The following is a 15,448-nucleotide window of genomic DNA, read 5'->3' as shown; positions in this document are numbered from 1 at the left end:
CCGAGGGAGAGGGGCGCGTTGGCCGCGGCGCCGCCCGGCGGAGGCTCGGCGCTCCCGTCCCGGCGGCGTCCGTCCGAGGCGGGCGCGGACTATGAGAAGATGGTCGTGCAGGCGCGGAGCAAGCACCGAGAGGCAGCGGCGGCGGCGGCCGCTCCGCGCCGAGCCGGAGGCGCCGGCGAGCCTGAGCCCGAGCGTGAGCTGCCCGGTGGCCGCGGGCTCCCGATGGCGCCCCCCGGCGGCGGGCGGCGGGCCGGCAGGAAGGGGCAGCGGCCCGAACCCGCACCGCCCCCGCGCAGCCTCTTGTCCCGCGTGTCGGCGGGGCTCGGCGCGCGACTGGGCCAGCGCCCGGCTGGGGGCCGGGGCCGGACGTGGACCACGCTGCTGCTGGGTGAGCGGGGCGGGCTGGGCGGGCCGGGGCGGGGCTCGCCAAGTTCGGAGCCGGTCCTGATGGTGACCCGATCGGCTTCCCCGCGGGCCGGGCCAGGAGGATCTGTTCCACTCGTTTCTGTGGGATGAGGGGCGGGGAGCTTAGTCTGAGAATGAGGAGGATGAGCTTCGCTCTCTTTCTTCTTTCTTCTCTTTTTCCTCTTTCTCCCTCTTCCATTTCCTCTGTTCCTTCCCCCATCCCCCAGGATTCCCCCAAATCCCAATTGGGAAACAACCAGGTCTTGCAACTGGGAGCTTCCGCCTTCTCAATCGCGCGAGGGGAGGCGGAGGAACTTTAGGGGTCCATTTGTGTGGCGAGCTCCCGATGTGGAAACTCTTCCTGTTAATAACTTTGTCGAACTGGAGCTGGAGGGGACTTCCGAGGCCGTGGAGCCTCCCCCCTCCCATTTTGTAGTTTTTCAGAGTGCGGGCTCTCTGTGCCCATTCTCCACGCGTGCAGGCCAGCGTCTCTCCTGTCACTGCACTGGACACTCGACTTAGAGTTGGAAGGCATGTCAGGCCACAGAATTGATTTCTAGAGTCGGTCAGAGTGGGGAATTCTGGGTGTGCAAACTTTCTCTGTGCAGGCCATCTGCAGCTCCTGAAGTAACTTCATGGAATTAGGTAGATTTAGAGCCATAAAAGACTGCAGATGTTATCTAGCCCAACCCTTCGCTTTAGAATAGGAGCCTAGTTAGAGTCTATTCCATGACTGACTGAGGAAACTGTGACTCTTAGCAAGTGAATTGACACCATCATCCTGATAGTAATGTGTCAGAGGTGGAATTCGAACCCAGGTCCTCCTCTAGAGCCAGTGCTCTTTCCTTTCTGCTTCTCTGAGGGCAGTGAAGATAAAGGGACTTCTATGGTCCAGCCTTCCCTCTTCTGTCTCTGCTTTCCTGAGAAAACTGAGGTGGATTGAACTGTGAGCTCTCTTCCCTCATCTACTGGCACTACAGTGGAGCAAACCCTGCTTTCTCTCCACGTCTTCACCCTATACTTTCCCTCACCACACTGGGAAGGCAATGCGCCTTCCTGACCTCGATTCTGGAGAACCCCTGCCACCCTTTGGGACTGACTTCTGTCGGGAAACCTTTCCGGATCTCTCCCTTCCCTCTCCCCGAGGCCACAGCGCCATCCAGCCCTAAGGCTTTGTAGTTTACATTGTATTTTGTGGATGCTTACTTGTGTACTTGCATTGTTGCCCTTGACACTGTGTAACTTAAAGCCTTGAGGAAAGGAATTGTTTCTTTCTTTTTCTTTTTTCCTCTTTGTATCTTAAGATAAGGATTTGTTTCTTTTTCTGTTCTGTATCCTCATTGTTGTGGTGCCTGGAGTGAGTGCTGGAGGAAGCCAATAAATAACGTTTGGGTCACACAGCCAATGTTTCCAAGGAGCTGAGATGTTAGCTTGCCTTCCTATTTCTTTATGCCTTGGGTTTAGTTTAAAAGGATAAGAGGACTTACGGTGGAAGGATCATTTAGTCCTACTTCTCTGTTTTTTTACAGGTGAGGAAACTGAGGCCTAGCAACTTTTCAAGGTCACACCAGTAGCAAGCATCAGCGTCTAGATTCAAGCCCAGGTCTTGGGGGACTCTCAATCCACTTGCTAATAGTAATCCTCGCTTCTCTTAGAACACAGAAGTGGGAATAGACCAAAGAAATCATGAAATGTCAGTACTAGAAAGCTTAATAAGCTTGAAAGTGATTTAGTGGTTGCTTTTAAATAAAACATACTTTTAATGCTTTAAAAGTAGATTTTCTTCATTGTTAAAATATTTTGTTCACTTGTCAGACTTTTTGGGGAAAAGCCTAATTAATTCAAGATGGAGTTTTTATTCTGATGGTAAAACAGCAAATTTTTCAACATTAAATAGTAAATTGATAATAATTTCTGTTGCCAGCCTAATAACTGTCTTCTTTGGATAGTGCTACTAATTCAATCCTACATTTTTTTTCTCTCCCTACCATTTAGTCACCAAAAGCTTCAGGGCTATGGAACAGAGCACAGTGCCTCTTAAAGTCAGAGTTTTCAGCTGAGAAGGAACCTCAGTAGTCTTTCTCCAAAATTGTCACCTCAAGATAAGATCTTTTGCTTTAATCTTATTAGAAATTAAGCAGCCATCGAGTGGGGAAAGAAACTCTCCAAGCTGTCCCATGTGTAAAGGGAACCCCTTCCTCCCAGGATGGTAAACTTTCTGCTCCTCTGAACTAGCCCATTTAGTGACCCCTTAGCTAGGGGTTACGGGTCTGGGTCAGAGAGACTTTGATTGGTTCCTGAGATGTGGTAGACCAACATGGAGGGAAAGGATGTGAGGTGGAGAAGGAGATCTATAAAAATGAGACCGTAGAGAAGGCTGGGCCTTTTCTTTGGAGATTTTCGGCTGGGAGCACAAATGCGATTCCATGTTGGTGGCTGGGGCTGGGATGGAAGACACTCTTGTGGGCTGGTAAGATTAGGTGGTAGGCTAGGAAATATTTTTTCTATTTCCTTTCCTCCTTATTTCTTTTTTATATATTAAAATTAATTTGTTAATAGCTACTATCATCCTTGTGACTTAGGGTTAATTATTTTTATAAAGGGCAACCATAATAATCTTTTTTTAACTAATATTATATTTCCAAACAAATTTCTAAATATTACATGTAGTATAATATTAATTTTTCAATATTATACCCATAATGATTTTTTTCCCCAAACTAAAAAAGTTTTATTTAATAACTTCCACCTCTACCTGTCTCATTCTGGAAAGATTCACAGAAACTTGGAAAGCGATAAACTAACTGTGTGATTAACTTTCTATAAGTCTTAGACAAGCTTATTGTAGTCAGGAAAAGTAAACATATAATAGTAATTTGAAAACTTGATGACTGGATGAATGCTTATATTTATTAAGAGCCCCTATACAGATACAAAGCACTTCTGTGCTTGTTTCACTCAGGTTATCATTAATGGCAGCAATCTACTTCATTCAAGGAGTGAGACTTTAATGAAAATCTTAGAACAATTACGGTGTAACATTTTGCTGCTTCTTTTTGTTGAAAACTGTTTTTCTGTTCTTTCTGCATATTTTCTATGAGTCTTCCCTTTTTGAATGAAAGCTCAGATCACAGAGTCTGAGATGGAAGGAGACCCTGGAGCCTACTTAGGCCAACCTGTCTGGCAAGTAAGTGGTCACCCAGCCTTTACTTGAGAAGGAAGCTACCCATTTTATTTGGAGATTATTCTTATTTATAACTCTTTGCTTTCCTCTGGCTTCTCCAGAATTTCTTCTAGGCCCGTCCTCCAGGGCTGAGCAGAACACGTCTAAGTCCTTTCATGTTCTCCTGAGATCTTCTCTTTACAGAACCTTGTTTAGTCATGCCTCTCACCTGGTGCTTGTAAAGTTAGATTCCTGAGCCCTCTCAGAGGATTGGACCATTATCTCTTAAATTTCATCTCGCCAGATTCATTCTATTACTCTAACCCACGGAGAGTCTTTCAATCCATAATCAGTCCACATGGCTTTCTAAGTCTTCACTGTGTGCCAGGTTCTGTGCTAAGTGCTGACAATACATATACCAAGAGAAAGAAAGACAGTCCCTGCTGTCAAGGGGCTTCTGTTCCAATGAGGGAAGGCAGCATATAAAAAGAAGCTGAAAAAGGGAGGAGAAGGGAAGGCAAAGGTACCTTGTTCTGGGGCCTCTTAAAGTGAGTCTGGAATGTAGCCAAATGGGAGTAGGTGGAGCACAGAATGAGATCTGGTGGCTGGGCACTTCCTAAGAGGAGGCTGGGGAGCAGCCATTGTCCCCGCCAGAGAGGACGCTCCCAGGGGAAGAGTATGTGCTACAGCCTGAAGAGGACTTTGTCCCCGTGCCTGCGGATCAGAGTGTCATCAATCCCTTCCTGCCTTTTGTGTTATCAGCAGGTGTAATAAAAATGCCAGCTATGCCTTTATTTGGTCCAGATCATGCTAAGTAAATTCAGAAGTCCGGGAGTCTAGGTAGATTCCTGGAGCACTCCACTGGACACCTTCCAAGCTGACATTGACCCATTAATGGCTCTGCTGCCTGTTGGAGCCAGCCATTGCAGCAGTTCAGAATCCCCTAACATCCCCCTTGTCTAGCTCCCAGCTTTCCATTTCATGCCCAAGGTGATCCTGAGAGATGGCTAAATGCTTTGCTGAAGTCTTAGTATTCTGTGCTTATAGCCTTCCCCTGGTATTCTAGTTAATTGCTGTCACAAAGAAATGAGGTTAGTCTGGCATGTCCTATTCTTGAAGAACCTCTGCTAGCTCTTGGTGACCCTGGCTTCCCTTTCTAGATGATCATAAGCAATCCTTTTAATAATTTACTCTGGGGGCAGCAAGGTGGTTCAGCAGATGGAGAGCCAGGCCTAGCGATGGAGGTCCTAGATTCAAATTTGGCCTCAGAGGCTTCCTAGCTGTGTGACCCTGAGCAAGTCACTTAACCCCTCTTGCCCAGGCCTTACCACTCTTCTGCCTCAGAACCAGTATATAGTATTGATTCCAAGACCAGAGGTAAGGGTTTGAAAAACAAATATTCTGGAATTTTACTGGGAGTAAGAGGCACATTCCCTGGGCTAGAGTTTGCCTCTTAGCTTTTTTTTTCTTTTTTCTTTTCTGGAAAGCAGCAGGGCCTTTCCCTTGCCAGGCCCACAATCTATCCCTGTCCCATTCTTGACGATCTTTCAGAGATCACTGAGAGTGTCCCAGCAGCCACATCTGCCAGCTTTCCCCTGGTACCTGGGGATGGGGTTTGGCTGGGTCTGTTGGCTGCTTTATAAAGGACGCTAAAGTGATCTCATTTTGTACGATTCTCCCTGCATATCTGCAGGCGCTATATCTGCACCTGCCTGTATGCTGGACAAGCTATAGTGCTTATGGGCCCTGGGCTCTGAGCTTGCTCTCAGACTTCACTTTGCAGAATCGCTGCTGATCTGCTTCAGTAGGAGTTGGCTCACCAGGAGTTAGCTGCGCCAGTGAAATCCTGGGCTCTGCACTGAAAAGTGTGATCTATTATTGCTCATTCCTGGAGGAGAGAAGAGACAGGGCTCTCCCCTCCTTCCCCCCCCCACCCCCAGGCCATCTTCTCTGCTCTGGCTGTTTGCTATCTTCCAGGTATCAGATGCTGGAGGAATGGCTTGGCAGCTCCCCATCCATGATGCCCTGATGGAGCATCTGCCCAGGGCAGGGAAGAGGGGTCAGGCAGCTTCTGGACTTTCCAGAGATGGACGCCCAGAGCTCCGATGGAAATTGGGCCCAAGCCGAGATGCCTAGTATTTACTGACGCTTTACAAAATGCCTCGCTTTCTCTTTTGCCCTTTAACAAGGTTGGAAAGTCATAGAACTAGAGTGGAACTGAAAAGCCACTAACAAATTTTACCTGCGTGTTTCTGGCCTATAAATGCCGAGATCTCTTTTGTGGCTATAGGAGCCAAAGCAGAGTTCAACTCTGCGGAGTGAGCGAAGCCGAGCACGTCCTGGAGAGCCCTGTGGAGAAGGATGAGGTCGGGCAGAGCGGGCTCCCCTGACGGGGGGAAATAGGGTTGGCTCCCTCTCTGTAGAGGTCCCACAACTGCTTTAACTCTGCACACAGGGATGTGCACTCTTTCCAGGGATTATCATGAAGAGAATCGTACAGTTGTGCGATTGGAAGAGACCTTAACGACTTCTCGTCATGGGGGAATAAGGTCTCACCACGCATCGGATGGGCGTCGGATGGGCATCTCTGAGCACGTCGAGGGGCGAGAAGAGCCATCGCACGGCGGGCCAGCTGTCTGTCTGGCTTTGCCAAACCTTGCTGAACAAGACTTGCTATAGTGTCTGCTGGCAGAAGCGCCCCTCCCTGGCTTTACTGTGGCACGAAGTTGGGGGGGGGATCCCCAGCTTTTCAATGTCTTCCAGAGGAGCCCAATCGATCAAGGCCAGCAGAACTGGGAAGGTTTTGGTGACAGGCCCTGAGATGGTCTGCATTTATAGGTGGAGGCCTGGCTTGAATTAAATTTAAAGGGACCTATTGTCAAAAAGTTCTTCATAACTGAGAAAAGGGTGGCTGGGGTGAGGGTGGCGGAGTGTTTGCTGATAAGATTAGACAGCTTTTGAAGTACTGAAGACTTGTTTGTGAAAATACTATTTGTCTTTATTTTGAATGAGCTTTATATTGAAGTAGTGATAACTACAAACAAATGTGCCTGCTTGAATAGTACTTCAGGGTGGGCAGTGCTTAGGGGCTCCCTAAAGTTTAGTCTAGCAGCTCTAGGCATCCTGCAGGGGCAGCAGGGTGGTATGGTGGGAAAAGCCTGCCATTGGGAGTCTGAAGGCCTTGGTTCTAGTTTACCCAGTAGCTCTATGATGCTAGATCCTTGAATGACGATATTAGGTTATATCTAGTATTTGCTTTTTGTTAAATTCAATAGCACAGTGCCTTGTATATAGTAAAGCCTTAATTAATGCTTACTGACTGACTGACTGACTGACTGACCAAATGATTTTTAAGGGCCCATCCAGCTATAAATTTCTCTGATTCAATAAAAAGCCTCATAAGCACAGAGATGAGCAAATATGGGATTAAATGAAGGGCCTGTTCCATTTTCTAAATGAGTCAGGGTTACTTTTTGGGGTTTACAGATTCCCCTATTCCTATTACTTCCTACATTTAGAGGTAATTGCTCTAAATGATTTTGTGATGAATGAGCTACTATGCTCAGGGATTAAAAAACAGGCTAAAAATGAAATGAAGAATCCTGTTGAGCTTTATTGAAGGATATTCTTTATAACTACTAAAAAGTCTAGGGGAGGTTAGAGAGAAGATGGAGTCCCTCAGGCTGGATTCTTTGCCGCTTGGGTCCAGTTGGGATCTGCTATGTGAGCAGCCTGCTGTCTTGGATCACCTAGTGGGGAAGTGGAGTAAACAGCTGGTGGAAGATTGAGTAGCAAATCTCAAGGGTCTTGTACCAGTCGACTTTGTATCAGTTTCTGTATGTGGGCAGCACAGAGGGCTGTGAATTTTGATGGTCTCTGCTGGATGGGCAGTGGGGAGGAGAGAAGCGCCTCAGGACCCTTGAGGGCTAGATAAGTTTTCGGGGCTAAGTGCACTCAGTGCCAGCATTACTCACCCCTCAAGATGGCTCAAGGCACTTTTTGTTTATCTGTGACACAGTAGAGACACTGCAGTTTTCAGCTTCCCTGGGGAGTTTTGACTGAGTGGGATGGCGGGCTTAGAGTTAGAAGGTTCACCTCTGATTTCTGTATAAGGGGCCAAAATGTCACCTCTGAGCTAGGGAGCTACACACACCTACCTCAGGTGGGCTGAGATGAGCATTAGCGCAATTTTGGACTCAGGAGGTTTCTTAGCAGTTTAGGATACAGTGCAAAAGAGCAAAATAGCAATAAGTAGCACCAATAAAGCAGAACAAGAATAAGAGTTTCCTGAAGCATTTTCTCGGTTTGCTAGCTTCACCAGTGCCCAGAGGATTGGCCCAATGGGAAGAAAGACCACCAGAACCTTTGTTTAAGGAGTTACCGTTTCCCCCAATAGATTTCTAGGAAGTAGCTCATTCATTTGCTAGGATAACATTTGTAATTTTAAAAGTCTAAATCTCATACACACACAAATAATGAAAGGGGCTTAGACTGAATATAACCCTAGAGAGCACACATTCTGGAAGGGTTTCAGCAATCACTCAAAAAGCACTGCATAGGCTCTCCCCCCAAGCCCAGCATTGGGAATCTTAAGAAGAAAACCTAACCTTAGGGAGCTAATATTCTAATGGCAGAGATAACAAATACACACCCATAGCTGGAAAGGCCTCCTGAAGAAAGCCTTGGTGTGTATAGCAGGTGCTTTTGAGATTTGGAGGTCAACCAGCAGATGGATACAGCCTGTGAAAAGGCTCAGCCATTAGATACAGAAGAGTATGAGCTAGGGTGCCTGGGCCAGAGTGAATGGAGGGAAGCAATCCATCAGAAACCTGAGAAGACTAGAAGAGTTTTAAATGTCAAACTAGAAGAGTTTCTAATTGATCTTAGAATTAATAGAAAGCCATTGGAGTTTGAATAGTGGGGTCATATGGTCAGATTTATGGGTGCTGTACGGACAAAAGATTGGAATGGGGAGAGAGAAGCCAGAGAGATCTGTTAGGACATTTCATTAATTTTTTCAAGAGACGACAAGGGCCTGACCTTCTAGGGAAATTTAGGAAAATTCAGAGGTGAGGGGGTATAAAGGAACTGAAGTGTGGAGTAGAAGGAATGGGAAAATGGACAGGAAGAGAGGAAATAAAGAAATTAAGAGATAAAAATAAGACTGTAGACTGAGAGGCGAGAAAGGAAAGGAATGACAAAAGGGAGCGAACACTGAAGGGTAGGTTAAATGACTTAAAAATATAAAGACTATATTTAATAGTTTAGGATGGCAATTTTGATTTTTAAAATATGCCCAAAGTAGTTAGCCACTTTTGTCTTCTAAAGTCAATTTGTGGTTGACGAAGAAGTTTTTATTAAGAGAGAGGACTAGTTGGAGTAGAAGATACTAATGAGTGCTCAGGTAACTATGTCCAATGCTTACTTTATGCAAGCACATGGATACTATTAAGTGCACAGCCTGAAAAGGTATTTTGTTTTATTTTTGGGCAAGAATCTGACTTCAATCTCTAGTTAAACAGAAGGAATTTTAATTATGTGTATGAATTTACCTATCACTATTATTTTTAACCTTAGGAGCTATCTATTAGTATAGGTTCATGCTATTTGTTAAGTTCTTGTTTTATTATAAACACTGTAGCCTTATATTGCTTAGTAAGTTATTGCTAAGAATCATAGAAGGTATACTTCTTATGCTATATGTAGTTTGTTATATATATATATATTACATATATATTGTTATATATAGTTTGGTTAACTTTGCCCTTTATCACTCTTTTATAAAAATTTTGTCTTTTATAAATCAATGAAAACCTGAGTTCTCTCTCTTATCCACCCTCCCCAACCCATTCCGCAAGTGAGAAAGAAGAGGAAACAAAACACTTGTTCCAAACATGTATAGTCAAGCAAAATAAATTCCTATGTTGACCTAGTCCAAAAAGATATGTCTCAGTTTGCACTCTGAACCCATCAGTTCTCTCTCAGGAGGTAGGTAGTATGTTTCAGCCTGAGTCATTTGTCTTTGTAGTATTATTGTATAAATTGTTCTCCTGCCTTTGATCACTTTGTCCTCTCAGTTCAATCAAGTCTTCCTATGTTTCTCCGAAACTTTCCCCTTCATCATTTCTTACAGTACAGTGGTTTTGCATCACATTCATATGCTATTACTTCTTCAGTTTCCAATTCTTTGCTATTGCAAAAAGAGTTTTTATAAATGTTTTTGTACATCATTGGTTAGAGGGTTTTTTTTTTTAATTTTTTTTTTTTTGTTTTATTTTAAACCCTTAACTTCTGTGTATTGACTTATAGGTGGAAGAGTGGTAAGGGTAGGCAATGGGGGTCAAGTGACTTGCCCAGGGTCACACAGCTGGGAAGTGTCTGAGGCCGGATTTGAACCTAGGACCTCCTGTCTCTAGGCCTGGCTCTCAATCCACTGAGCTACCCAGCTGCCCCCTAGAGGGTTTTTTAAAGGAGTAAATCTTACCTTAACTACTCTCCTTATTCCCTTTTCATTCCCCTTATTTCCTTGTTGCATGAAATATATTTCTATACTCATCTGTTTGTATTTGCATGTGTGTGTGTGCTTAGTCTGTGTATGGGTGTGTGTATTCTTTCTTCCTTTCGCCAGTTCAGATGTGTAGTCCAGCTGTTACCTGCTCCCCCAACCTTTCCTCCTTGTTTGCATATTATGCGAGATAATTTTCTCCATTTTTCCTTTGTCTCCCCCCCCCCCCCAGTATATTCCTTGTCCCTTTCCTTTCTGTTCATCTTTTAAGGCCATCAAAACAACAGAGCTACTCCCAAGACCTCTCTCTGTCTTTTTAGAGAGACCCTTTATGGTTCATAATGATGACAACATTTTGAGAGGATGTGTGTGTGTGTGTGTGTGTGTGTGTGTGTGTGTGTGTGTGTGTGTTCATGCATTCATGTGTGTCTCTCCTGTGTTTGTACTTCATAGTTTCTATACAGGCCTGGTCTTTACATTGGGATTGTTTGGAAGCTCTATATCTTACTAAAGGCTCCCTACTCTCACTCCATACAATTATACTCTGCTTTGCTGGCTCCAAGTTATCCTTGTTTGGAAGCAGTTATTCTTTGTCTTTTGGAATATTGTGTTCCAGGCTCTCCACCTTTATAGTGGTGACTGATAAATCTTGTGTGATCTTGACTGTGACTCCATGACCTTTTAATTCTTTCCTTCTGGCTGCTTGTAGCATTTTCTTTTGACCTAGAAACTCTGCATTTTGATGCTGTTCCTAGGAGTTTTCATATTGCTATTCAGTATTTTTTCTGTTGGAGCTTTACCATCTAGTTCTAAGAGACAGTTTTCTTTTATAATTTTTTGAAATATGATGTGTTGGTACTTTTTTATTTTTGGTTATGGCTGTCAGGGAATCCATTGATTCTTAAGTGATCTCTACTTGACTTCTTTTGGCTTTGAAGTACTTTATGTTTTCTTCCTTTTCCCCCTAGCCTTTTGACTTTATTTTTACTTTTCTTGGTGTTTTTTGGAGTCTTTTATCTTCTGTTTGGTCCACTCCAATTTTTAGAGAGTTCGTTGCTTGGGTAAGACTTTATATAAAACTGTTAATTCCCTTTACAATTCTTTCTTCCATAGCTTTCATTTCTTGTCTATTTTATCCTCTATTGCTCTCATTTCATTTATAAAAACATTTTTAAATTCTTGATTTAGTTCCTTTAGAAATTCTCTTCAACTTTATTACATAGCTTTTTATGGTTAGATTCTTTGTTTGCTCATTCTTCCAGCCTACTTTCCTGACTTTGACTTTGGATTATGTTAGGGTTAAATTCTTCTTACTTCTGGAAACAATATCTGGGCTGTGTCTTATGTTGCTTTCTTGGGGGTATATAGAGTATAGTGTTTTTCTAGGATATCAGAGGCAGCTTAGGGGATCTGTAAGCTTTTAGTGCTCTCAGAGTGGTTTGTTTGTAGGCAAAATCTGAATATTTGCCCCCCTACCCTCATCCACGTCTGAGCTCTTCAAGTTTCTGATCTGGGTGTGAGTTTGAGAGATAGTAGTCTATTTTTTGATTTGACCACTGCCTAACAAGTAGAATGCCTTGGCAGAACTGCAGGCTTCCTTTTGGTCTGCTTTTCTCGACCTGGTTCATCCCACTGTAGATTTCAGACTGAGCTGGAGGTTGGATTTAAGCCCTTGTACTCCACTCCTGGGGATGGGCAGTTACCTGGGAGTAACACAGTTACCTCTTGTTCTGAACGTATTTCTTGCTCAGTGCACAACCTAGGACCTGTGATTGCTCTTTCTTAAAGAACCCCATCCATATACATGGGTTGTTTCCTCAGTCTTCCCTGGATCTGGGCCCTGGACCTGGACTTGAGTAGTAAGTGATAAATGCCAGATGGCGCTTTTGGGTGGGTCTGGAGCACCTTCATTCCCTAATCTATAACCTTTCTTTGTGCTAGAGTGCTCTGGACCTCTGGCTTGACCTTATCCCTAATGCCCATAGATTGCTGTCTCTCTTTGCTGACTTGGATTGGAAAATGACTCATTGGGATTCCACCAGGACTTGATGTGCTATTTTCTAGATATGTGAGCAGTAATTAGGGGAAGCGGGATCTTTAGCCTGTTACTCTACCCTCTTAACTCCCCATATCACTGGTCTTCAGTCCTTCAATTCCAGTTTTCTGAGGGAAGTTCTTCACTCCTGGGAATGTCAAAGACAAAACAAACAAACATTTTTGTATTTATCTTTTCCTGTCATTAAGTCGTTTTTCATAACAGTAAGTCCAGAGCTTCCTTCATTTCTAGGCTGTTCTCTTTGCTGTTTGTCTGTGTTCGGTTTTTTCTGTCTTTTAGAGTAAGTAGATGATCAGTGATGTTTAAAAGCACTTCAAGATTGCAATTCTCCACAAAATTCTTTCTAGATTCTATCTCCTTTCTTTCTATTTAACAAAAGGAACTATTTGCTTGGGATTTCCGGATTGCAAATTAATTCCACTTTTAACTTTTTCCTTTTTTTTCCTTATGCTTTTGTCATCTTTGATTTTCTCTGAACCTTGGTAGATATTGGAGCTATAGAAATGAAAGGCCATCTAGTCTAATCCCTTTATCTCTCAGTTGAGGAAATGGAGGTAAAGAGCCTGGCTGGCCTGAAGGGATGGAACCCAGGTCTCCTGATAGATGTTTAACAAATGTCTTATTGTGTAGCTATGTGTGAAAGGCACTGTTTCCCAAGAAACCAAGATGCCTAGACACAGCCCCTGTTTAAGGAGCTCTGTTCACATCTGTCAGTATGTGGGGCCCATAAATGAATCTTCTTCTATGGAAAGGTTTTTACCAATGCAAAGAGTAATGAGAAGATGGACTCAGGTTTTTGCAATTCTAATTGTGGCAGTTATTCTCATTGTTAAGTCCTTTGGCCCAGTCTATCAATTTCTGTTTTGGATTCATGAATCTAGGTTTGGGGTCTCCCCCCTCCCCCAAGTGATATTCTCTGTATTATAACATTCTTGATCAGTTTACGTAAATGAGCATTTTATCTGCCATTGATGTCAGATTACTGATACTAGCTGAGATTCCTTCTCATTTATATCAATTAAAGAGCGATCATAAAACATTTTGCTATTCCAGGACAGACATCAGGTTGGCTGAAATCCAGCCGCCTTGTCATGGAGATGGTTGGGCAGCAAGAGCCAGGTTAGAAAGCCACACCTTACTAAACAAGGGTCTTGGTGCTTCTTGGAGCTCATGTGGATTCTGTGAAGCATTTTTCAGTTAGCATTTTAAGCCCTGCTGTTTTCTTAAAAAGTTCTGGCTACAATTTTGGTAGTTTTACTCCTGCTTGCTTAAACATTTAGATTCATTCCCTTAACGTGCTCCATAGTTAAGCTGACATTCATGTATTTGGACTCTCCTTACTCCCGTCGGTGGTTTATCTAGGTTCATTTCTTGAAAAATTTTGATATAAGGGTTCACTTTAAAGCTCTCTGTGGGACCTTGGGGGAGAAAGTGATTTCATCCTTTGTGCGCTTTGCTTTCATTACAAAGACTTGCATTGAAATGATGGCAGATTGAGATTTTTTTTTTTTTTTTTGTGGAGTAGACAACTTATTTTTCTCTACTGTAGCACATCTGTTTTGGCTAACAAGCAGTAGTAAGCATGGCCTATTGTTAATTTACATATTAAAGAGCTTTTACTATATGTGTAAGTAAATAAACTAGTTAGAAGCCTAGAGGAATGGACCTCATAATGAATCAATTAGTTTGTAATTTAACCTCTCATTTTACAAGTGTGGAAACTGAGGCTTAATTAATAGCTAACATTTGTTACTAACACGATTATATAGAACTTTAAGGTTTACAAGAAACTTCATATTATCTTATTTATTCCTCACAACAACCTTGTAAAGTAGATGCTATTTTTATACCCATTTCATAGACCAGGAAACTGACCCTGATAAGAATTTAGGTGACATGTCACATTTGACCCTTAAGTCTTTAAATCCTATTGTCTATTATGAGCTCCATGCTTTACTAAGAACAGCACTTTTTAAATATCTTGGACATGACATTCAGATTTATTTTCTTTCAGGTTCAGTCATTATATTTAATCTAATGTTCCTTTTTTTTTTTTTTTAAACTTTTACTTCTCTTTTTAGACTGCTAGACTGAAGGAGGACTTACGGTTTTGCAAGAACTTCCTTTTTACCAGGGCAAGTAGATAGGGAAATTCTCATCCTTTTGTAGGTCAAAGTAAATTTACTTCATTAGCTGAGATGAAATTAAATGTTGCTTTAGTTGTACCTGCAGAAGCATGACATTTGCTGAAAGACATCACAAATAGGAAAAGATTTACTGGTTGAGTATAAAATACTTGTGTCAAGTCTCTATCGTTTCTCCTATTCTCTGAAAATCTTTGGTGGAAAATAAAGTAACATTTTTTGACCCCAAATTAAGGTCGATGGAATTCTAAAAATTCAACAGACTTTTATTAAGTAACTGCTGTGTACAAAGTTCTTTGTTAGATAGGATGTAAAATTTAGGTAATCCAGAACCAAGTTGGCATATTAAGAAAGGATTTACCTCTAAAACAAGTATATATATATATATATGAAGTCTCAGATCAGTGAATTGTGCATGCAACTGAAAAAGCTAGGAAAAGAACAAATTAGAAATCTCCTAACACCAAATTGGAAATCCTGAAAATCAAAGGAGAGATTAATTAATTAATTAATCGATAAGATTGAAAGTAAGAAAACCATTGAACTAATAAGACAAAAAAAGTGGGAGCTATTTTTATGGGGGGGAAATCTGATAAAAAAGATAGACCATTGGTTAGTTCTATTTAAAAAAAAAAAAAAAAAAGAAAACCAAATTGCTAGTATCAGAAATGAAAAGGGCAAACTCACCAAAAATGAAAAGGGGACTAAAGCAATTCTTATGAGCTATTTTGCCCAATTATAGGCCAATACATTTGATAATCTAAGTGAAGTAGATGAATATTTTCAAAGCTATAAATTACCCATTTAACAGAAGAAGAAATAGAATAATTAATATTAACCCTGACTCAGAAAAAGAAATTGAAAAAGCCATCAGTGAATTCCCTAAGAAAAAAATCCCTAGGAGCAAATGGATTCAGAAGTGAATTCTACCAACATTTAAAGAATGATTAATTCCAATACTGTACTATTTGGGAAAATAGGCAAAGGAGTCCTATAAAACTCTTTTTTACAACACAACTATAATGCTGATACCGAAAGCAGGAAGAGCAAAAACAGAGAAAGAAAACTGTAGATTGATCTCTGTAATGAATATTGATGCAAAAATTTTAAATAAAATACTAGTAAGTAGGTTACAGCAAAATATCACAGGGTGGTGGGATTTATACCAGGAATGC

At 42.3% G+C, this 15,448-nt stretch overlaps 1 protein-coding gene across 1 annotated transcript in view; it reads left to right on the top strand.

Moving 5' to 3' along the window:
• Positions 1-18: 18 nt before the first annotated feature.
• The window catches only part of DPY19L1 (dpy-19 like C-mannosyltransferase 1), a 97,690-nt gene continuing 82,260 nt past the window's right edge, over positions 19-15,448 (top strand). The window contains exon 1 of the mRNA XM_044656797.1: positions 19-388. Within this exon, the coding sequence (XP_044512732.1) occupies positions 100-388 (289 nt within the window). The 5' untranslated portion in view covers positions 19-99. The remainder of the gene's footprint in view (positions 389-15,448) is intronic.

Source organism: Gracilinanus agilis, chromosome 1 (genome assembly GCF_016433145.1).
Source record: "Gracilinanus agilis isolate LMUSP501 chromosome 1, AgileGrace, whole genome shotgun sequence".
Lineage (NCBI taxonomy): Eukaryota > Metazoa > Chordata > Mammalia > Didelphimorphia > Didelphidae > Gracilinanus > Gracilinanus agilis.
This window is presented reverse-complemented; position numbering and strand designations above follow the sequence as displayed.